Below are 24,412 nucleotides of genomic sequence, written 5' to 3'. Positions count from 1 at the left end.
GCAGGGCTGTGTGTGGCCCGTGACTAATTTTTTCTGTGTGTCAATGGCCCCTGATAGTAAAAAGGTTCCCCACCTCTGCTTTAGAACCTACAAGTCCACTCAATCCTACTTCTTGTTCAGCCAATCACTTAGTTTATTAATATTTATAGGAGATACTGCAGCCTGCTTCTTATTTATAACGTCATCTGAAAGTAGAGTGACCAGACAGCAAGTGTGAAAAATCGGGACGGGGGTGGGGGTGTGAGGGGTTAATAGGAGTCTATATAAGAAAAAGACCCAAAAAGCGGGACTGTCTCTCTAAAATTGAGACATCTGATCACCCTACCTGAAAGTGAGAACAGGAGTTTGCATGACACTTTTGTTGCCAGTGGTGCAAGGTATTTACATGCCAGATATGCTAAACATTTGTATGCCCCTTCATGTTTCGGCCACCATTCCAGAGGACATGATTCCATGCTGATGATGCTCATTAAAAAAATAATACTGTAATTAAATTTGTGACTAAATTCCTTGGGGGAGAATTGTAGGTCTCCTGTTCTGTTTTACTCACATTCTGCCGTATATTTCATGTTATAGCAATCTCGGATGATGACTCAGCACATGGTGTTCATTTTAAGAACACTTTCACAGCAGATTTGACAAAATGCAAAGAAGGTACCAGTGTGAGATTTCTAAAAATAGCTATAGCACTCAACCCAAGGTTTAAGAATCTGAAGTGCCTTCCAAAATCTGAGATGGACGAGATGTGGAGCATGCTTTCAGGAGTCTTAAAAGAGCAACATTCAGATGCAGAAACCACAGAACCCAGACCACCAAAAAAGAAAATCAACCTTCTGCTGGTGGCATCTGACTCAGATGGTGAAAATGAACATGCGTCAGTCCGCTCTGCTCTCGATTATCGAGCAGAAACCATCATCAGCATAGATGCATGTCCTCTGGAATGGTGATTGAAGCATGAATAGACATATGAATCTATAGTGTATCTTGCAAGGCTGGCTACAACAGTACCATGCGAATGCCTGTTCTCGCTTTCAGGTGATAGTGTCAACAAGAAGCGGGCAGCATTATCTTCTGCAAATTGTAACCAAACTTGTTTGTCTCAGCGATTGGCTGACAAGTGGACTTGTAGGCTCTAAAATTTTACATGGTTTTATTTTTGAATGCAGTTATTTTTTATACGTAATTCTACATTTTTAAGTTGCACTTTCATGATAGAGATTTCACTACAGTACTTATATTAGGTGAATTGAAAAATACTTTCTTTTGTTTTTTACAGTGCAAAGATCTGTAATAAAAAATAAATATAAAGTAAGCATTATACACTTCGTATTCTGTGTTGTAATTGAAATCAATGTATTTGAAAATGCAGAAAACATCCAAAAATATTTAAAGAAATGGTATTCTATTATTGTTTAACCGCGTGATTAATTGCGATTAATTTTTTTAATTGCTTGATAGCCCTACAAAATATTTCAGAAAACCCATGATGCATTTGATTAAGGTGTCTGTGGACACCTGGTGCCACCTGGAACTGGGTTAGCACTGAGCCCTCTGGCCCCCCGGCTTGGCTCCCTCTCACACTTTGCTGCTGTGACAAGTTGCAAAGCCCTCCAAGCTTGCACTTTCACCAGGATTCACACAGGTAGGGATGCACCCAGCTGCAGTCACATGCAGGCTCTTTAACCACCAGCCTAGGCCCCCAGAGCAGTACCATCCTGCCCTGGTCAAATCTGGCCAGTATATGGGTTTAAACCCCGGTCAACCTCTCCCTCAATGTGAAGAGGACCATGCACGCTTGTGGTAACCAAGCTGAGATTTTCCACAGACACCTTAATCAAATGCACACTGTTTTGGCTTAAAACATAAAATAAGTTTATTAACTACAAAAGGATAGATTTTAAGTGATAGCAAACAGATCACAGCAGGTTACCTAGTAAATAAAACTGAAAACTGAGCTTAACATACTAGATAGGTAGGATATGAATTAGCAAATGCTCCACCTCTGTAATAAACAGGATGGCAGATTCTTAAGGCACAGCCTACCTTGGCTTTGCAGCTTGGGTTTCCCAGGTTTTTATACACAGACTATCAGTCCCTTAGCCTGAGACCATCACTTTCCCCCCCGTTCAGTCTTTATTCCTCAGGTGTTTCCAGGTGTGGTGTTAGAGGGAGAGTGAGGTACTCACATGATGGCATTTTCCCTCTCCTGCACCCTGAACCCCTCATCCCCAGCCCCACCCTAGAGCCCACACCTCCATCCAGAGCCCTCATCCAACCCTCTGCCCCAGCCCTGAGTCACCTTCCCACACTCCGAACCCCTCGACCCCACCATCACCACACATCACCTCCATGTTGTGCACATAACAAAATTAATTCCGCACATGGACGTAAAAAATTAGAGGGAACACTGCCTTGAAGCCTTGTAGCTGTGAGAGTGAGATGTCTGGCAAGACATTTCTATTTGCCACAAACCTGGAAAGGAATGAGAACATGATTACAGACAATTCCACGTGTGAGTTGTCTTCATGATTGGCCTTTTGAGTGGCAGGTCATAGGTTCTGGAGGAAATCTGAACTAAAGCTTTTTACATGGATAAACATTTTCCTGATGCTTGCATGTACATCCTGATGACGCCTTCTCCATATGCTTGATGTTAAAATGTTCATAAGGTTCTACTGGGAATAGACAAAAGCCCTTAGAAAGTCCACCCAATCTAATTCTAGTTTGCTGAGCAATGCTGTTCCAAGAGATCCATTTCCACACTGTGCCTTTTTTTCACATAGGTGCTCAGATACCAAGTTGATAGGTGGCAATATAAGAACCTAAATAGATTTTAGAGATGTCCTGGTTGCATTGAAACTAGAAGGGCATGTCATGACTCACTTGATACAAGTAAGGCTGCCCCCAGGACCTGTCTTGTTTAATCTTTCCATCTGAGATATATACAGGGCAGCTACATTGTCCCCCCTCGCCAATTTCATCTTACTGCCAGTGACAGTCTTCTTGCCTCAGCAAGCCTAGTCTTCTCCACTGTACCCAGCTGCAAAATTTTTTGTATCTAGTTGTTTTAAGATTTAGTTTTATAGTTCCCTTAGAATAGTTTTAGTGTAGTTCAGGGGTAGGCTACCTATGGCACGTGTGCCGAAGGCAGCACGTGAGCTGATTATCAGTGGCACTCACACTGCCCAGGTCCCGGCCACCGGTCTGGGGGGCTCTGCATTTTAATTTAATTTTAAATGAAGTTTCTTAAACATTTTAAAAACCTTATTTACTTTACATACAACAATAGTTTAGTTGTATATTATAGACTTGTAGAAAGAGACCATGTAAAACGTTAAAATGTATGACTGGCATGTGAAACCTTAAATCAGAGTGAATAAATGAAGACTCGGCACACCCCTTCTGAAGCGTTGCCAACCCCTGGTGTAGTTTGTTAGTCCCAAATGGGACTTAGCTTAGGGACGGGATGCCCCAGTCCTCAGGTTTCAAACCTTGTGACTGTTGCAGGAAACCCACACTAATCAGTGATCCCCACAGAAGCTGCTTGAAGTGCTTAGGGGAAACCCATGTTAGTGACAAGTGTTGCATTTGCAAGAGTTTCAGACCACAGACCAAGAAGGAGCGGGACATTCATCTCCGAGCACTCCTTGTGGAGTCAGCCCTTACTCTGGCCTCAGAGCTGGACTCTGCTCCTAGCATTGCGGCTTCTGCTCCTAGCAGCGCGGTCTGGCTAAAAAGCAAAGAAAGGCTGCGAGGAAAGGAGAGGACCTGAGGAGAGCAAAGACCCCAGAGGGACAGCTCTTCCCCTCCAGATGGAGGTCAGGCCCCGCCTCCTGCTGAGCAGCAGAGCCTACTCCAGGACCCGCCTGCCACCCCAAGGAATGGCAGAGGCACTTGGCACCTAGTGGTGCCATCATACCATGAAAGACATCCTGTCCTTGCTGGTGCTGCCCATGCTGGCTAAGACCGTACCCTGTTCAAGGGGTAAACCTGCCTTAAGACCCTTCCAGTGTTCTCCATCAGTACAGCACTGCTCCTCACTGCAGGAGGTGCCTCGTCAAAGCTTGCCTGAGCAATGGCACCAGCCTGTGGACATGGACCGGCTGGCTTGCTGGAGTCCTGGTGTCAGTCCACTGACTCCAGGCAGCATGCCTCAGGCTCAAGGCCGCAATCGCCAGAGGGCTGGTGCAGACCCAGAGAGGCACAGCACCAGTCTTCAGAGCCCCAGTGCTGGGAGCACCCAAGCCACTCGCTCAGCGCATGGCACTGCTCTGCGGGGTGGAGACACTGATTCCTGGAGTCATGCCTCTGGTCACCAGACCCCCAGTACGGCTTACTGCGGGCACATTGACTGTCTCCGACTCATTGGTCGATCCATTCATGCTCCCGAAGCATAAGACATAGATCGCCGGAGTCCAGTTGCAGATCCTCTGGATGATGATGACCGTCACCGAGTTCGTGGCACCATGAGCCATCACCCTCTTACAGATCCTCAGCAGAGGCTCTGGGCCAGGGCTGACATGATCGGGGTAGACAAGCGGTCTCGGTATTGGCCTGGTCCTCCAGACGTGTATCCCTTTCTTCGGGCTCCGACAGCGAGGAGGAGATCCTGCCTGCGGGCCAGGGCTGTCCATCAGGGGCATTGGCATTCCCCACTGGGCCACTAGTGGCAGCATGGCCACAGGGACAGAAGCCTGCCCTTGGCAGCTCTGGAACCTCTGGGGATTTCCCCAACTATCTCAGGGGCTTAGGTCAGCATCAGGGGCATCTGACAAACAGTCGGCAATGGTCTCCCGCCCTTGGACTCAGACATGGAGTCGGAGCGGGCTCCCCAGGTCCAGCCAGCCTCGCATGAGGCTCTGACGACAGAGGCGGCGGATTTGGCAGACCCATCAATACCTGCCTCCTCATCGTCTTTACCCGATGAGGCGATAGTGAGATCTTCTCACCCAGTTCCCCAGAACGATGTTAAGGCTCACCAGGAGCTCTTAAAGAGGGTCCCTCCAACTTGGGGCTGGAAGCTGAGGAGTTGGCAGAGCCCTCGGACTTTTTGTTCCACGTACTCAGCACCGCAGCCCCAGCCAGGGTGGCATTGCCTGTGCATGAGGGGGTGGCAAAAATCACCATGGCCCTGTGGCATACACCTTCCTCACTGCCATCCATCTCCAGGTGGGCAGAGCAGAGATACTACATTCCCAGCAAGGGGTACGAGTATCTTTATACCCGCCCTGCCCCAAATTCACTGCTTGTGTCAGCAGCCAATGAGTGTGATAGACAGGGCCAACCAGGATCGATGCTCAAGAACAAGCCTTCACTTCGGAGCCACCGTATATGGTAGTCTACAGGAAGGTCCAGCTGGGCCCCATCTGGCTTTTCTGCCTCAGGTGGTGTCCCCTTTTCATGTCAACCAGGATATCTTCCTCCTGGTTTTCTGTCCAAAGCCACGCTCGACCAATGAGGAGAGGTGGCTGCACACTCTGGATGTCTGGTGCGCCCTGGTGTTCTACCTCGAGTGCACCAAGCCCTTCTGCAGGTTGACCCAGCTCTTTATCGTGACAGCTGATAGGATGAAGGACCTTCCTATGTCCTCTCAGAGAATTTCGAATTGGATCACCACCTGCATTCATACTTGTTATGAGTTGACGCATGCTGTACCTCCACCAATAGTAAAGGCTTACTTGACTAGGGCTCAGGAGTCTTCGACTGCCTTCCTGGTGCACATCCCTGTCCAGGACATCTGCTGAGCCATGACATGCCTTTGGTACACATGTTCACGACGCATTACGCAGTCACCCAGCAAGCCAGAGATGACGCTGGATTTGGCAGAGCTGTCTTATAGTCGACACGTCCATGAATTCCTATCTGCCTCTGATGGTACTGCTTGGGAGTCACCTAAAATGGAATGGATATGAGCAAACTCTCGAAGAAGAAAAGACAGTTACCTTTTCGTAACTGGTGTTCTTTGAGATGTGCTGCTCATGTCCATTCCATGACCCACCCTCCTTCCCCACGGTTGGAGTTTCTGGCAAGATGGAGCTGAGGGTTGGGGGGAGCCAGTGGCACCCCTTACGGCGCATATGCGCGCTACTCCAGAGGACACCAGAGCCTGTCCCCTACGAATACCACTGAGGGAAAAACGTCCGGTGCATGTGGTGAGCGCACACACCTGCAGTGGAATGGACACGAGCAGCACATCTTGAAGAACACCAGTTACGAAAAGGTAACTCTTTTTCTGAAGGAAAAGCCAAATTCACTTGTAACTAGAGTTTTGTTCATTTAGGGATGTCCGTTTTTTGAGTTGAGATTTTTGATATTTTATTTGTTTGGATCATTTTGTGCACTATCAAAGGTTTAAACCTAGTTACGTTTGTTACGTATAAAATAATATAGTCTGATCCGATGTATATACCTACACTCTCAAACCTGTCACTTCAAAAGAGCTAATTTCCTAAAGCTGAAAATTGATTAGGAGCTGAATTGAATGGGAGGAAAAAGTTAAACATCAGTGTGAATGATGATTGGGAGTTGTTTGAGAGAACTTTTCTAGATGCCCCAAATCCGCACAATTCTGCAATCAATAAAGCAGGCTTTGTCAGCTAAAAAAGAACTCCTGTTAAAGAAGTGAAGTGAAAGCAGTAATAAAAAACTTGAACAAAAATTAAAATCTAACAAACGGAAAGAGAAGGAAGCTGATAGTAGTGATTGTATATTAAGCCATGAAGTATAGACACCGTATAAGAGAAGCTAAATGTATTAATGAAAAATAATTGACCAGTAGAAAAATGTTTTACAGTACATCAGGAACATAAGAAATTATAGCAATGGTATCTGTTAATAGACGGGGACAATAAAATTGTTAATGTTGCAGAAAAGATGCGTTAAATGTTTGTTCTGTGTTTGAGACAAAGCTGGATGACACATTCAATTTACAGCAATAATGAAATACTTTATATTTCCACGTTATATGATTGTAGTACAATTTAATGCCAATTATCATGGTTTTATGGAAAGTAGGTCTTGTCAAACAAACTTGATCATGTTTTTTGATGAGATTAAAAGTTACCACATTTATTTTGTCAACATAACATACTTTGGTAAGGCATTGTACTATATAACATTATGAATAGTTACTGCTATACAAAATGTAACACATTAAATGGATCAAAAACTGGCTAAACGATAGATCTTGAAAAGTAATTGGGTGGCTGCCCCATTTACAATGGGAGATTTCTTAGTGAGGTCCCACAGGGATGTAATGATTGTGACCCAATTCTATTCAATATATTTATCTGTGATCTGGAAGTGAATGTAAAATCATTGCTGGTAAAATTTGCAGATGACACCAAAAGTTGGTGGATGGTAAATAAGTATAGGTCAGTCATACAGTGCTCTCTGGATTGCATGGTAAATGGCGTTTACTTGTATAACAAGTTTTAATATACTTAAATACAGTATCATACATCTAGGAACCAAGAATGTAGGTCAAGCTTATAAGATGGAGAACTGTGGAATTTAGAAAGGAATAACTCAGAAAAGGACTTAAAGTCATAATGGAAAACCAACTCAACATGAGCTCATAGTGCTTTATGTTCGCTAAGCAGGGGAATGTTGAGTAGTAGTAAGGAAGCAGTATTACCTTGGTATACAGCATTGGTGAGACCACTTCTGGAACGTATTGTCCTCTTCTGGTGTTCACACTTCAACAAGGATGTTGAGAAATGGGAAAGGGTTCAGAAAGTGGTATAAGAATGATTTGAGGTCTGGTAAACCTGTTTTACATTAAAAGACTAAAGAAGCTTAATTTGTTCATTTTAAGAAAAAAGATTTAAGAGCCCACTCAATCCTGGTCTTTAAATACATACATAGGGAGAAGATTTATTATAGTAGATGGCTCTTTAAGCTGGCAGACAAAGGGTATGTCTACACTACGAAATTAGGTTGATTTTTATAGAAGTCGATGTTTTAGAAATCGATTTTATACAGTTGATTGTGTGTCCGCCCACTAAGCGCATTATGTCGGCAGAGTGCTTCCACAGCACTAAGGCTAGCGCTGACTTTCGGAGTGTTGCACCGTGGGTAGCTATTCCACAGTTCCCGCAGTCTTCGCTGCCCATTGGAATTCTGGGTTGAGCTCCCAATGCCTGATGGGGCAAAAACATTGTTGTATGTGGTTTTATGTACATGTCATCAGGTCCCCCTCCCTCCCTCTGTGAAAGCAACAGCAAACAATCGTTTCTCGCCTTTTTTCCTGGGTTACCCATGCAGACGACATACCACGGCAAGCATGGAGCCTGCTCAGCTCACTGTCACCGTATATCTCCTGGGTGCTGCTGGCAGATGCAGTACTGCATTGCTACACATCAGCAGCTCCTTGCCATCATGGGAGCAGATGGTGCAGTGTGACTGCTAGTCGTTGTCATCGTTTCCTGAGTGCTCCTGGTCGACCTCGGTGAGGTCGGTCAAGGGCACCTGGACAGACCATGCATGCTCCTGGCTGACCTTGGTGAGGTTGGTCAAGGGCGCCTGGACATAAATGAGAGTGACTCGAGGTCATTCTCTTCTTTAAGTTTCGTCTCATGGAGATTCAGTCCTGCCTGGAATATCATGTGAGCTGGAGGTTCTGCCTCAGGCTGCTTTCCCAGCTGGCAGCACCTCGCGTTTGTGCCTACCCTTTGCTCCCATGGCTCGTGAAGCATGGACAGTAGTAAGAAGCAGTTCAATTATAGGCTGAGCAAGTTCAGAATGGGGGTAGAATTTGCATTTGGATGTTTAAAAGCGTGCTAGCGCAGTTTGCTGACTTGGTTAGACCTCAGCGAAACCAATATTCTCATAGTTATTACTGCTTGCTCTGTGCTCCACTATATGTGAGAGTAAGGGGGAGATGTTTATGGTGGGGTGAGAGGTTAAGGCAAATCGCCTGGCCACTGATTACGCGCAGCCAGACACCAGGGCGGTTAGAAGAGCACAGCAGGGCACGCTGCGGTCAGAGAAGCTTTGAAAACCAGTTTCATGACTGGCAGGCTACAGTGTGAAAGTTTTGTTTGTTTCTCCTTGATCAAAACCTGCCCTCTTGGTTCACTCTACTTCCCTGTAAGCTAGCCACCCTCCCCTCCCCCCTTTGATCACCGCTTACAGAGGCAATAAAGTCATTGTTGTTTCAAATTCATGCATTCTTTATTAATTTGTCACACAAATGGGGGGATAACTGCCAAGGTAGCTCGGGTAGGGTGATGGAGGAGGGAAGGACAAGGCCACATATCACTTCAGAAATTATTAAATGCTAGTTTTCTGTAGCTTGGGCAGTCCTCTGGGGTGGAGTGGAGTTCTGGTAGCACGGATTCCTCTCCCCATACAGCGATCAGATCCAGTACTTCCCGTTCGGTCCATGCTCTAGCTCTTTTGCGATTCTGGGACTCCATGGTCAACTCTGAGCTCGGCACGCTGACCAAACAGGAAATGAAATTCAAAAGTTTGCGGGGCTATTCCTATCTACCTGGCCAGTGCATCTGAGTTGAGAGTGCTGTCCAGAGCAGTCACAATGGAGCACTCTGGGATAGCTCCCGGAGGCCAATATTGTTGAATTGCGTCCACGCTACCCCAAATTCGACCCAGCAAGGTTGATTTCGGTGCTAGTCCTTTAGTTGGGGAGGAGTACAGAAATCGGTGTTAAGAGCCCTTTAAGTCGACAAAAATGGCTTCATCATGTGGACGGGTGCAGGGTTAAATCGATCTAACGCTGCTAAATTCGACCTAAACTCATAGCGTAGACCAGGGCTAAGTCACAACAGGATCTAAAGGGTGGAAGTTGAAGCTAGATAAATTCAGATTAGAAATGAGAATTTTTAAAAGTTAAGATGATTAATCATTTCAGCAGCTTATCTAGGGATGTGATGGATTCTTCATCATTTGCAGTCTTTAGATCATGATTGGTCTCTTTCTGAAAGAGATGCTGTAGCTTAACCAGAAGTTATGGTGGTCTTGCAGAAATTACCATGTGTTACGTAGGAGGTGAGACTAAATGATCATAATGATCCCTTCTGGCCTTTAAATCCATGAAGCTTGTTGTTTTAGAGAGACACCTTGCCCCCTCCCCGCCTCCTCCTTTTCTCTTTTTTCAAATTGTTAGTCCTAGCGTAGTTCCTGCTGCCTGTTTTAGTTATGGGATGTTTTTTCTTTGGGAACATCCCTCAAGCTCTCTGCTCTCTAGGAGTGAGAATTCTGCATGGATGTGGGATCGTTCGAGAAGGGGGAATGACTTATCTTGTCACTCTAATCCTCTGAAGAAACCTTCTCACAGGATTCTCTCATGTGCTCTTCTGCCAGCTGTATTTGGAAGGGAACTTCCTTGAAATGGGGTTTCTTTCATTTTTGTACATGGTCTTTTTGGAGCATAATTTTTAAATCCTTTTTGATTTGTGATATGCTGCTCTTTTTTTTCTTCCCCATGGTATCTCTGCTTTCTGCTCAGCCAGAAACTGTCTGAACGATATGAATGACAATCATTAGAATCCTGGGTGATGCATGATCATCAGGGTGGGTCTTGTGTGACGCCCTGTCCTTAGTGATCAACAGATTTAGTATTTGAAGTGTTCATCTTTCTGAAACTAGGGATCACAGGCCCTAGGAATGAGTCCTTGTCATATGATATCTTCAGAGAAGCAGAAAGACCAAGTCGTTGCTCTTTTTGCACTCTAACTATCATAAAAAAAAATTCATTCTTTTACGTCCTTACTAAACTCATTTCTTCTTGTGGATTGTGTTACTAGGAGGCTGGAGCCCACAGAGAAACCCCTTCAGATTGTGTACGAGTACTTGGCTGGGCTCGGCTTTGAGGATCTTGTGAGGATACAGGAAGAGGCAGCAAACTCTGATCTCAGCTGCATGATTCGCTTTTACAATGGTAAGAATTTGCATATAACAGATCACATCAGACACCTAACATGTATCACTGGATACTGCTTTTAGAAATAAACTGCCACGGTTATTAAGAGAAACATTTTACAAATCAGATCTTTTGTTTTTCTCTCAAAAGAGCATTTGTTGTGGGATGAAACAGACCCCCTAGGGAGTGATGTTTTGGCTTATATCTTTATTTTTATTATTTGTATTACCGTAGTGCCACAAAGCTCCACTGCACAAAGCATTAAACATTTGAAGATGCAATTCCTACCCTGAAGAGTTTACAATGAAAATGACCTTTGAATCAAGGGAAAAGAGGGATGCAGTAAAATACTTGTTTATAATTTTAAAAAGGGCAAAGTGCCAGCTAACCCTAACCCCTGACCCCTTAATCAGCTGATATAAGTGAATCACAGAGGTGAGTCTCGAGAGCTTTGGACGAATGGTTATGATGGCCTTATGGATCAGTTGGGGAAGATGTTGCATGCCATAAAGGTTAACATGGAAGAAGACATAGTAGTGTTTGTAGAATCATAGGACTGGAAGGGACTTTGAGAGGTCATGTAGTCCTGTCCCCTGCACTCATGGCAGGACTGTTATCTAGACCATCCCTGATGGCTGTTTGTCTAACCTGTGCTTAAAACTCTCCAATGATGGAGATTCCACAACTTCCCTAGGCAATTTATTCCAGTGCTTAACCGTCTTGACCGGAAGTTTTTCCTAATGTCCAACCTAGCCCTCTCTTGCTGTAATTTAAGCTCACTGCTTCTTGTCCTATCCTCAGAGGTTAAGAACAACAATTTTTCTCCCTCCTCCTTGTAACAACCTTTTATGTACTTGAAAACTGTTATCATGTCCCTGCGTCTTCTCTTTTCCAGACTAAACAAACCCAGTTTTTTCAATTTTCCCTCATAGGTCATGTTTTCAAGACCTTTAATAATTTTTGTTGCTCTTCTCTGGATTTTCTCCAATTTGTTCACATCTTTCCTGAAATGTGGGGCCCAGAACTGGACACAATACTCCAGTTGAGTCCTAATCAATGTGGAGTAGAGTGGAAGAATTACTTCTCGTGTCTTGCTTACATGCTGCAAATACATCCCAGAATGTTTGCTTTTTTTGCAACAGTGTTACACTGTTGACTCATATTTCATGTAAGAAGCTGCCAAATAGGCGGAAGAGACTGGCTTGATTGGTTGAACAGGAAGACTGGGAGTGAAGCATTAGGAGATGGTAGGTGCAGAAGAAGAAGAGAATGAGGGAAACTGTTCAAATTAAATGGGTTACTTGATTTTCTAATGCATTAACTGGTTGTCCTCTTGATGTATTTCAGGGAAAGTTTAAAATGTTTCATGATAGTCACTCTATAGTGGACCACACTTAACTGTTTTATACTGAAAAAGGAAAACAAGGGTAATTAATTTAACTCTTTGGGCCTGAGACCCACCACCTTACCAATACCACAGGAAGGAACAATGTTCAAGACAGGAGATAGTGAGGGCCTGGCCAATGGGTTTATGCTGTCTGGACAGAAAGAAGAGGATGGATCATAATGTAATCTAGTAATAATAGTATGATTTAGACACAGTCTGGATTTGTGAGGTGAAAGAGGGAGGAGTCAGAGAAAGCGATTAAGAAAGATATCATTAGTGACAGAGTGGAAAGGGTTTGGGAGGAAATATCAGGAATTTGTTTTTGAGTATGTTAAACATGATGTGGCAGTTTAACATTCAGAAGGAGATGACATATGGGCAGAGATGTGGCAGCGGGTGGAGGCAGACACTCAAGAGTGGAGAGGTATCTCAGAGTCTTTGGCAATAGGTGGTAGTTGAAACTGTGTAGCTGGGTAAAATCACCCACAAAAAGATCATAAAGGAAAAAGAGTTGAGGACTGAGGATAGAATTTTGGAGGACCATATAGAAAGTGACAGAAGAGGATGAATTAAAATATGCTGAAGGAGTGATCTGAGAGGTAGGAGAATCATGCGAAGACAGTCCCAAAAGTCAAGATGGCAAGATTTCAAGTAGTATATGGCTGAGAGTGACAACCAGAAGAAATGTCAGAGAATGAGGATTGACCCAAATCCAGGGCCTGTACTCAAGAAAAGTCAGAGGAAACATTGCTGAGAACAGTTTTGGTGTAGTCACTTCAATCATGTGGGGCAACACCTCCAAGAGGGCACAACAGCAGGCTTGCAGCAATTTTATTGATTTCCTCCCCCATGCTCACCCCTACACACTTTTGATGTTGTTTCCCTTATCCCCTTATCCCCTCTCCTGTTTCCTTCAGGTGTTAGGGGTAATTCATTTTCAATTGGTAACAAGTTCCTTAGTCCAACCATCAGGCCATAGGGGTTGTAAGAACATGAATGGGGGAAGCTGCTGGTAGAGAACCTTCTATGCTGGCCAGTAAGGTAGGTACAGAGATGCTAGTATGATGAATTTGCTCACAATGAGGGCCTGCAGGACTGGTTAGTGGTATGGTCACAGGGACCTGGGAGCCTTCAGGGGCAGGGAACTTACTAGACGGCTGTAAAATAGATACAGAGAGCATGAGGTGGGGGCTACCTCTAAACTAGACACAGGAGGATGGAGATCAGGGTACTTCCTAGACTAGATAGATGAACATAGGAATCTGTAAGTGTTTGTCAGGGAATCTTCTGTGCTCTGACAGCAGCTCAGTCAGCCTCACCTCAGCATTAATGTCTTCTAATCTCTGGTTTCGAGATAGCAGAACAGTTGGTTTGCCACACAACAAAAAATGTAGCTAAGTCTGAGCAAAAGGGACAAAAACATGCACACATAGATGAGTCAGGAGGCGAGGAGAAAGTGCTAAAATGCTTTGTTGTTCCTGGAAAGATTCATCCAAAGAATACTGATGGAAACTCCATCACTTCCACCATACCCCTCACTTGTGGAGTCCCACAAAGATCCGTTGTCTTGTTGGTCTTATAATCTCTACATGGAGCCAACAGGTGAACTAGTAGGATGACATGGGCTCAAGTGCCAGAATATGCAGATGAGAGAGACAGCTCTATTTATCTTTCCCCACATATAACTATACCACTATCATCAAGGTGGCCCAGTGCTTGGATGAGATCAATTCGTGGATGAAGAACAGCTGATGGAAGTTGAACCTGAGCAAGAGAGAGGCTCTGCTGGTGGATAGAGGAAAATGCTCTGAAGAGTTTGCAGTGACATTGCAGTCTCCTTTGGTAGAAAGTAGACAACCACAATTGGTCAGTTCTCTCCACTGTTTAAAAGTGCTACTAGATTCTTCCCTGATCTAAACTCTCTCATAGCATCATCCCCTAGTAACACTTTCTACCATCTCTATTTGGCTAGCAGCAGATTCCATCCTATTTTAGGAGATGCTGACCTGGCCTCAGTTATACATGCTTTCATTACCTCTAACGTAGACTACAGCAATGCGCTATACTTGAGCATGAAGCCATCAGCTCTTATGATCCTTCAGCTAGTACAGAATGCTGCAACGCATCTCAGAAATACAGGCTACTGTGAGCACATGAAATCTGTCCTCCATTCTCTCCATGTTGGCTTCCCATAGAATATTGAGTGAAGTTCAGGTGTCAGTCCTGATCATCAAGATCCCGAGCTCAGAATAGCTAAAAGACCAGCTGAAGTTCCGGGATGAAGATCATGGGTAACTGCACTCTTCATACACAATGGAACACTCTGAAACCTGATGTTTGGGGGAGGGGTGTCTCGCTACCAATGCTATGCCAGCATGTGGGTCTATGTGGTAGGAGAAGAGTGCACTGGGCACAGCCCATTCTCTCCCCAAGTAGATATTCTAGCAGCCAGGGTGGGAGTACTAGGATGTCCTCTGCTGCTGTTCCTCCCTCTCTGCAGGAGAGCAGCAGAGACTTATATATCTGTCAGCCGGGGTGGCTGGCTTTTCCAGATTACCACAATTAATAAAGGTTCATTATTACTTTTCCACGATTTTCCATGTCTTGGCCGCAACTCAGTTGCAATTATATGACAGTCATCCCACAATTCAAGTAGGGCCTTAATGATATAGTCTCGTTGCATCCGACGAAGTGGGTATTCACCCATGAAAGCTCATGCTCCAATACGTCTGTTAGTCTATAAGGTGCCACAGGACTCTTTGCTGCTTTTACAGATCCAGACTAACACGGCTACCCCTCTAATACTCTCATCATATGGTGATAACGCACTTTTCTTTCCACTATCATCTCTGAAGGCTGTTAAACAGAAGCTACTGAAGTTAGACATTTTAAAATCAGCTTGTCAAGATAAGTTGCATCCAAGACTTTTAATCAAGCTCACTGGACCATTAATGTTGATTTTTCAATAAGTCTTGGAGCACTGTGGAAGTTCCAGAAGACTTGAAGAAACTAATGTTGTGCCAATTTTTTAAAAAGGTAAACAGGATGACCTAGGTAATTCCAGGCCTGTCAGCCTCCAGTCAATACCAGGCAAGATTATGGAGTGGCTGATACGGGACTTGATTAATAAAGAATTAAATGAGAGTAATGCGGATAGACATGCATTTATGGAAAATAGATCCTATCAAACTAACTTGATATCTTTTTGATGAGATTACAAGTTTGGTTGTTAAAGTTGGTAGTGTTGATGTAATATACTTAAATATCTCTGAGACATTTGATGTAGTATCAAAGACATTTTGATTAGAAATAAAATGATATACAATAAAAGTGACATTAAATGGATTAAAAACTGGCTAACTGGGCTGAGCTCCTGGGGGACAGGCTGGCTAGAATAGTGAGAAGGGGACTAAATGAATAGCAAAAGGGGAGGGTTTTAAAAAGAGGAAAGATATGAGTGCTTAGCACAAAATTGAGATGTTGAGAAGAAAATCAAGGAACCAAAGGACATGAAGGGAAGAAATACTTTTATTGCTTATACACCACTGCTTGGAGCCTTGGTAACAAGAAGAATTGGAATTGCTCATTTATGAGCATAAATTTGATCTTATTGATATTACTGAAACCTGATGGGATGATTCACCTAACTGGAATGTTAGAATCAATGGTTATAACCTATTTAGAAAGACACGAGTGAGCCAAAGGGATGGGGGAGGAACACTGTCAAAAAAGACATGACCTGTTTCCAGGCCACTGATAACTCACAAGAAAATTATCTTGAATGCTTATGGATCAATGTCCTAACATATAAAGTATAAGACGGGGTGTCAGTGTCTGCTGCAGACCACCCAATCACACTGGGGAATGCATTATGTTCCTATCTATAATGTGTAGGAAGAAAAGCTATGTGATCATGAGGGACTTCAATTTGGGTGTCACATGCTGGAGGTCTTGTGCTGCCAGCATTAAAACATCTTTGAAATTTCTAACATTATCGATGACAATTTCTTTACTCACAGTTTCAGCTTACACAGGGGATTTCTTTATTAGACTTGTCCTATCAGATAAAGGAACTGATCACAGAACTAAACATAAATTGTAACTTAGGTGCAAGAGATAATGACTTGATCACATTTATAATGTGCAAGCAGAATAACCCCTCCCTCCCCGTAATAGATACATACTTGGTGCTTTAATAGGGCCAATTTCACAAAGCTGAAATTAACTATGAGCCAGATCAAGTGAGAGGAAGTATTTAATCAGAAAAATGTGAATGAGAATTGGTGATCATTTAAGAACACCTTACTGGATGTCCAAAAAGCCACAATTAAGGAAGAGGGCTGTGCTGATTAAAAAACTGACCTGGTTTAGAGGAGGAGGAGTGAACACACACACACAAACACGTGTATATATATAATATAAACAAGTGGAAGAAAGGATAAATGATATTAATGAATATATATCAGAAATTAGGAATTGTAGTAAGTTGAAAAGAGAAGCAAAGGGACACAAGGCAAAATCAGTAGCATTAAGAACAATGAGGAGTTTTAAAAATATATTAGGAACAAAAAGAATCGTGACAACAGTATTGGTCCATTACTAGATAGAAATGGTAGAATTATCAATAATGTAGAAAAGACAGGCATGTTCAATAAATATTGTTCAGTGTTTGGGGGAAAACAGATGATATAGTCTCATCATCTGGTGGTTATAACATTGTTTCCTTTCACTAGTATCTCTGGAGGATGTTAAACTGAAGCTACTGAAGTTAAACATTTTTAAGTTGGCAGATTAAAATAACTTGCATGGAAGAGCTGGCTGAGGAGCTTGCTGAACCATTAATGTTGATTTTCAATAAGTTTCAGAGCATTGTGGAAGTTCCAGAAGACTGGAAGAAAGCTAATATTGTGCCAGATTTTAAAATGAGTAAACAGGATGGCCAGGGTAATTACAGGCCCATCAGCCTGACATCAATCCCGAGTAAGAGAATGGATTGGCTGATATGGGACTCAATTAATAAAGAAATAAAGGAGGCTAATGTAATTAATGCAAATCAGTGAGTTTATGGAAAAATTCATGGAAGCCCACAACCTGTCTGTCACTTTTACTAAAAAATAATGGCGAGGGTCTGACGGGAGATGGAGAGCCTGAGCCCTGCTGCAGGAGGGGGAGTGTCTAGCACCTGCCACAATGGCGGTGGCTGACAGCTCCATGGCCTCCACCACAGACACAGTGGCTCAAGCCTCTGGGTGCCCCTGTGGTGGCCAACAGCTCTGGGTGCCCATGGCAGCTGATGACTTCAGGGCCCCCTTCTGCCGCCCCTGGCCTGCCATGCCCCCCTTGTCCCTCCTCACGCCTCCCAGCCTTCTGCATAAAACAACTGATCAGGAGGTGCAAAGAGGGAGGGGGGGTCACTAATCGGCAGGGCTGCTGGTGGGTGGGAGGCATGGGGAGGGGGAGCTAGTGGGGGGCTGTTTATGTATTACTGTGGCTCTTCGGTAATGTACATTGGTAAATTCTTGCTTCTTCTCAGGTTGGCCAGCCCTGAGATAGTGCCTGGGATCGGATTCTGTATTTCTGGTCAGACTTCAACAAGGAAAGAAAAAGAGTAATATTTAGGCCTGCACATTCACTTGTCACTATTTTGAAATCGGAAATAAGTATCTAATTACCAAGCCTTTCCCTTTAATTGGGATGTCTCTGCATTACTTATTTGATGTGATTTATGATTTAAGCATCTACCTAAGCTTTTGCCCAATGACCCCAACCACCTCCAGCTCAGCCCTTTCCAAGAAAACAAGTGAGCCTTGCATTGAGGCCTGAATGTCAACATTTTTCAGCTGATTTGGGCAAGGGCTATGCATGGGTCAATTTGCAGATTCAGGGCCCTGCATGAAAAACACCATGACTAAGCTATACGCTCTTTTAAACCAACTGTATTATAACTCAGGCATGTCTGATTACAGCTGAAGTAGAGACCCATGAGTGAGAAATGCGTGTTTTATGAGCAGTTGGCTTTAGTGCAGACAGGATCTGAACTGTCTGGTTACAGTTGAAGGCAGTGGGCTACAGGAGGAGCTCAGGAATTCCATTTAGAAGCTGGATATTGTCTGTGCAATGATGGTTGTTATTTCCCACCTGCTGAGGGAAGACTAACCACATGGTCATCTAAAATCAAAATGTATTATCTCTTTCATTCAAAAGAGGATGTGGGTTTGTTCTGAGCAAGTTTCCATAAATATCTCAGAAGTGTCTGAGGCTCATGTGTTGTTGGCAGGGTCAATCTCCTAATGCCATTAGAATCGGTTTTACTATATTCACGATGCCTGCTTTAATGAAGGCTTCCTCTTTCCTTTGTTTTCTTCTTTGTAGGATGAGTGGCTGGATGTTGTTTTGGGTTCCTGGTTTCATGAGGTTGTGAGGCAAGGTGAGGTTCATTCAAGTTAGCCTCACCTCTGTGATTTTGATATCAAAATCGGGAATGTAACAGGGTGTCTTCTATGCAGAGTCCCTCAACCCCAGAAAAGGCTGTTCCGCTTGCATTAGAACTACTTATATCCTGGAACCATATCAGTACAAAACTGGCAAAGAGAACTAGTATTTCCAAATCTTCAGTGATGTTTGCAAGTCTCCATTCCTGATTTCTAGACATTGTTTTAAATGTCTTGGAATATTTTTACTCCGGCACTGTGATATTTTATGTACAACTACTATGTTTTCACTTAGCAGATTATCTGAATAGCCCATATATCAGCATTAAGAAGTTTACCCTTTCCAAGATTCTGTATTTTATTCTATGCTTCTGATTGCAACCACAATCTATTTATGAATTTTTTAAATTTTAAATCAAGGATTTTTCCTGGCAGAAAAGGCATTGTGCCTGAACATCTGCCACCCTGTAGAATGTGAAAGCTACAGGTCTCTTTCTTTCCTAACCTCAAGAACTATTTGTCAATTACTTTAAGAGCTTTGTTAAACTGGTATTTTTAAATAAAGAAAAACCAGCTTCCTGCAGTGGGCACTTGGATCGGTGTAGAAGAGCAAAGGTACTCAGATACTATAGTGATGGGCACCATCTAAGTACCTATATCAATGGTTTAACTTTTCCTGTTTACAGTGAATTTTAATGGATGTGCTAAGCCCCATCCTGTGCAAATTAGAAGTACAGTCTTCTGCATGAATGGTGCTCTTAAAAATTCTAACAGCTGTGCCTCCAGAACTTGTCAGGATTTTATAAAACAATAATATACATATGTGATACCTCTTTATTTAACCATATATTCAGATCGCTACACCATATACAAGATGTCAAGAGAAATGTTCCATTTTCCAATACCTATAGATCAGGGGTCCCCAAAGCAGTGCCCGCGCGCGCCATGGTGCCTGCTGGGGCATCTAAGTGTGCCTGTATACTGGCCAGCGGACGAGCATCTGCCGAAATTCCGTCGACAAGCTCCTTGTCGGCGGAATTTCAGCAGATGCTCGTTTGCTGCCACAGTCCTCCCTGGCTTGTTGTCTGGTGCCTGCCAGATGAAAAAGGTTGGGGACCACTGCTATGGATGAAATATTATGCCGCACACAAATCAAGGTTTGAATAATTTTCAGGCTATTGAAGATGAAAAATGACTTTGCAAAAGGAATTGTGGCAAAAAATAAACAAAAATACAAAGCATTTTTAAAAACTCCCCAAAATGGAAGAATCACAAATACTAAGAAAGCAGGAGAGAGATCTTGTGGCAGAATTTTACTAGAAAACATTTAATTATTTTAAATTCTTATTGTATCAAAAGACAAACTTAAAATAGCCTTTCATACGTCTTAGCGAACCAGAATTCATTTTTAAGTTCATCTAACTAGAAAACTGTAACTTCACTGCATCTTTGATTTCTTTCTCAAAGGAAAAATTGCTTAACTAATGCTAACCCATTAAGTATTTCTGTTATGCTTTTGATGTGCATTGTACTTTGCGGACAGCACCAGGTCTATGCCCCAAAGAGCTTGCATTCTAAGTTAAACAATGACATATCAGGGAAGAGGATTTTTTTTTTAATTCCATCATAGTTTATCTCAGAACATACTCTTGCCTCTTGGCCTGAGTAGTTAGCAGTATGTGGGGTCTTACCAAGTTGTTTCTGTTAAGAAGAGAAATTGATGGTACAAGTCAGAATTTCTTTGATGTGAAGAATGTCCATGGTTCTGTTTCTGTGTACACCACAGGAACAAACAACAACTGACCAGTTTCTGTGCTCACAAATTCCAAGCCTGCCTTTCCAGCCAGTCTTGTGCCCCAAGGAATTCTGTCTCTGTTCCCTCTCAGGGCCATGCTCATGCCTGTTTCTCTGGCTTTCTTCTGGCTTTCTATCTCGTCCACTCATGCAAACACAGCTGCAACCAATCAGTGCCCCCTGCCTTTGCAATCAGTCCCCAAGGAAACTCCTCATTTGCCTTGAGTTCCGGCTATAGCTTTCCCATGTGGCCTAGTGCCTTAGGCAGTGGTTTCAGCTATCTTACTCTGGGTATGGCTACACTTACATTTGTGCAGTGCTGGGAGCTGCATGTGTTCGTACAGCTGTGTAGGGACAGAGCTGCAGTGTGGCCACACCGACAGCTACCAGCGCTGCAGTGTAGCCACATTTGCAGCATTTGCAGCGCTGTTGGGAGTGGTGCATTGTGGGCAGCTATCCCACAGAGCACCTCGTCCCATTTTGGCGTTGTGGGTTGTGGGAAGGGGACGGAAGGGTGCGTGTCATTCCGCTTCCTGTCCAACGCCCCGTGGTGCATCACTACACATCCCAGCAGTTTGGCGTCATTGTGAGTCTGCAGTGCAATTTCTGTTAGAAATGGAGCCCGAGCTGCTGAGGACCTTGCTGATGAATGTTGCCAGCACATCATGTTTGGCAGTTGAGCTATTCCTTCAGCTCCAAAGTGACAGTGAGGAGTCAGACGATATTGATTCGCCTGACGCGCAAGACACTAAATTGCTTGTGGCAGTAACGGACATGCTCAGCACTGTGGAATGCCGCCTTCGGGCTCGGGAAACAAGCACTGAGTGGTGGGATCACATCATCCTGCAACTCTGGGATGACGAGCAGTGGCTGCAGAACTTTCGGATGAGAAAAGCCACTTTCATGGGACTGTGTGAGGAGCTCGCTCCCACCCTGCGGTGCAAGGACACGAGATTGAGAGCTACTCTGCCAGTGGAGAAGCGGGTGGCTATTGCAGTCTGGAAGATGGCAACTCCAGACAGCTACCGATCGGTCGCGAACCAGTTTGGAGTGGGAAAGTCGACCGTTGGAATAGTGTTGATGCAAGTTTGCAGGGCCATTAATCACATCCTGCTAAGAAGAACCGTGACTCTGGGACCTTGTGGATAGCTTTGCACAAATGGGTTTCCCTAACTGTGGAGGGCCGATAGATGGGACGCATATTCCTATTCTGGCACCACCCCACCTGGCATCCGAGTACATTAATCGGAAGGGGTATTTCTCTGTGGTTCTCCAAGCGCTTGTGGATCACCGTGGGCATTTCACTGACATTTACACAGGATGGCCTGGAAAGGTGCACGATGCACGCATAGTTCGGAACAGTGCCCTGTTCAGGAAGCTGCAGGCCGAGACTTTTTTCCCAGACCGCAAGATCACAGTAGGGGACGTCAAAATGCCCATTGTGATCCTTGGAGACCCCGCTTACCCCTTAATGCCATGGCTCATGAAACCGTATACAGGGAAGCTTGACAGGAGCAAGGACCAGTTCAACTACAAGCTGAGCCGGTGCAGAATGACTGTGGAGTGCGCTTTCGGCCGTTTAAAGGGACGCTGGAGGTGTCTTTATGGGAAGCTAGACTTGGGGGAAAGCAGCATCCCCGCTGTTATGTCTGCATGCTGTACCCCCCATAATATTTGTGAAGGGAAGGGTGAAACATTCAGTGAGGAATGGACCTCCGAGGTTCAACGCCTGGAGGCTGAATTTGCACAACCAGAGAGCAGGGCTCCTAGAGAGGCCCAGCACAGGGCTTCCAGGATTAGGGATGCCTTAAGGGAGCAATTTGAGGCTGAAAGCCATCAGTAATGTTTGGTGCCTTGCACGGGTGTGAAGCGCAGTGGTTACAATGATTTGCAGTGCCTGTTTTTCCCTTGGGGTACAGTATTTTTCACTTTCTGCAATAATAAAAAATGTTTTAAAAGCCAAGAAATCATTTATTCAAAATACAGTACATAAAAGGGCAGGGGGGTAGGGTGCTGAACTGTACATTCAGAGGTTTGAATATGTCCTGCCTGGATTGCTGTGCAATGCCTGCTGCATTTCAGGATTAATATGCTGCATGGTGATGGGGGTTGAGTGCATAGGGTAAGGGTCGTAGGTCTCAGGGCTGGTAGGTGAACGTACAGGTGTTCTGGGCAGCTGGTGGTGGTAAGAACCAGGCTGCTGGAGAAACGGGTTTTGAGCAAACACTGGGGCACAAGGGAGAGAGCTTTGGGGGTGGAGGGTGTTAGCACGGTACTGATCTGCCTGCATGGCTACGAGATACTGCATACAGTCCGTTTGGCGCGCCAGGAGGCTTATCAGCTGCTTTGTGCTTTTCTTGGTAGCCAATTCCTTTCTCCTGCTTTGTGTTTCCCTCCACTGATGCATTTTCTCTCTCCAGTCCTGCAGCCTCTTATTCTCTCTGGCATACTGATTCATAACTGCTTTCACCAAATCTTCTTTGCTTTTCCTTGGTTTGCGCCTCAAGTTCTGTAGTGTTTCAGCAGGCTGTGACAGGGCCGGAGGATTCAAGGACACTTAAAAAAATAAAACAAATAGAAACATTTAATACAGAGGCTGCATTGTTTATAATCACAGTGAAGGAGTTTGTAGACTATTTGTAGCATCATTTACACATAGCAAACATAGCACAGAGAGGCCACAGCAGCGAAGACATGGTGAGTAATGGGGTGAGTGTTTCTGCTGCGACTCACCTGGGAAGGGGAGCTGCTTGAGTCAGGGCTCATTGGGGTTTCTGTGCATTGGGGAAAGCAGAGAGCAGCTGGGGGCAAAGTGCACTGAACACCACCCCCACAATTGCCACAGCAGTTACTCCTCTGGGAAGGGGAGCTGCTTGAGTCAGGGCTCACTGGGGTTTCTGTGCATTGGGGAAAGCAGAGAGCAGCTGGGGGGGACCTGCACTGAACACTATCCCTACATTTTCAACAGGATTTTCTACTGCCAGATATATCACTGCTGCATGTTACCTGGGAAGAGAGGGAGGGTCTTCTACAGCAATGTGGATTCTGCCCTGGTCCCTGTGCAGCTTGCGTGTGTGCAGCAATGGTCCCCCCACCCCTCACGGCACAGTGGCGTGGATGCGTTAGCCTGACTGGGACAAGGACCACGGTGGCTCTCCCTATAAACTTGCGCAAGCGCATTGCCCATGCTCTGGCTGAAACTTTTGAAGAGATTACCGAGGCGTGATAGACCACATCAATGGGCTACTCCACATCTAGGCATGCATGCATGCAGCCATAACCCCCACCCCCCAAACATTTCCATCCTGAAAATAAAAGCTGCTTACCAGGAACCCGCTCCTCTGCTTCTTCTTCACCAACAAGTTCCAGCTGCTGTGACTGGCTAGCTTCCTCCTGGCTTGAGAAGAGCTCCTGCCTGCATGCCTCCTGGGACTCTGGGGTGTCTCCCTCCACCCCAGTAGCCTCACTCTCGGCTTCCTCTACACCCTCCCCCTCTTCTCCCTGCTCTGAACTCTCCATCGTGGTCCTCAGATTGGCAGTGGGGTCACACCCAAGTATGGCATCCAGCTCCTTGTAAAAACAGCAGGACGTGGGGGCAGCTCCTGAGCGGCAGTTTCCCTCACGGGCTTTGCAATAGGCACTCAGCAGCTCCTTTACTTTAACCCTGCACTGCAACGCGTCCCGTTCATGGCCCCTTTGCAGCATGGACTTTGATATCTGCCCATAGGTATCATAATTTCTACGGCTGGAGCGCAGCTGTGACTGCACAGCTTCCTCACTCCAGACACTGATGAGGTCCTGCAGTTCGCAGGTGTTCCTGTTTGGGGCGTGGAGGCATGGTCAGTGATTGATTGATTGATTGCACTCCACACCTGGCTGAGCAAACAGGAAGGGGATTTTTAAAATTCCCAGGGCATT

At 44.7% G+C, this 24,412-nt stretch overlaps 2 protein-coding genes across 5 annotated transcripts in view; one reads left to right on the top strand and one right to left on the bottom strand.

The window, feature by feature from the left end:
• IST1 (IST1 factor associated with ESCRT-III) overlaps positions 1 to 24,412 on the bottom strand; it is a 578,781-nt gene that overhangs the window by 227,905 nt on the left and 326,464 nt on the right. The gene's annotated exons all lie outside the window — the stretch shown is intronic.
• The window catches only part of PHLPP2 (PH domain and leucine rich repeat protein phosphatase 2), a 147,197-nt gene that overhangs the window by 40,491 nt on the left and 82,294 nt on the right, over positions 1 to 24,412 (top strand). For all 4 annotated transcript variants that reach the window (XM_050922905.1, XM_050922906.1, XM_050922903.1 and 1 more), the window contains exon 3: positions 10,767 to 10,900. In XM_050922905.1, the coding sequence (XP_050778862.1) occupies positions 10,767 to 10,900 (134 nt within the window). The remainder of the gene's footprint in view (positions 1 to 10,766; positions 10,901 to 24,412) is intronic.

The sequence above is a fragment of the Gopherus flavomarginatus genome, chromosome 14, assembly GCF_025201925.1.
Source record: "Gopherus flavomarginatus isolate rGopFla2 chromosome 14, rGopFla2.mat.asm, whole genome shotgun sequence".
Taxonomy (NCBI): Eukaryota; Metazoa; Chordata; order Testudines; family Testudinidae; genus Gopherus; species Gopherus flavomarginatus.
The sequence above is the reverse complement of the archived record's forward strand: the minus strand, read 5'-3'. Positions and strand labels throughout refer to the sequence as shown.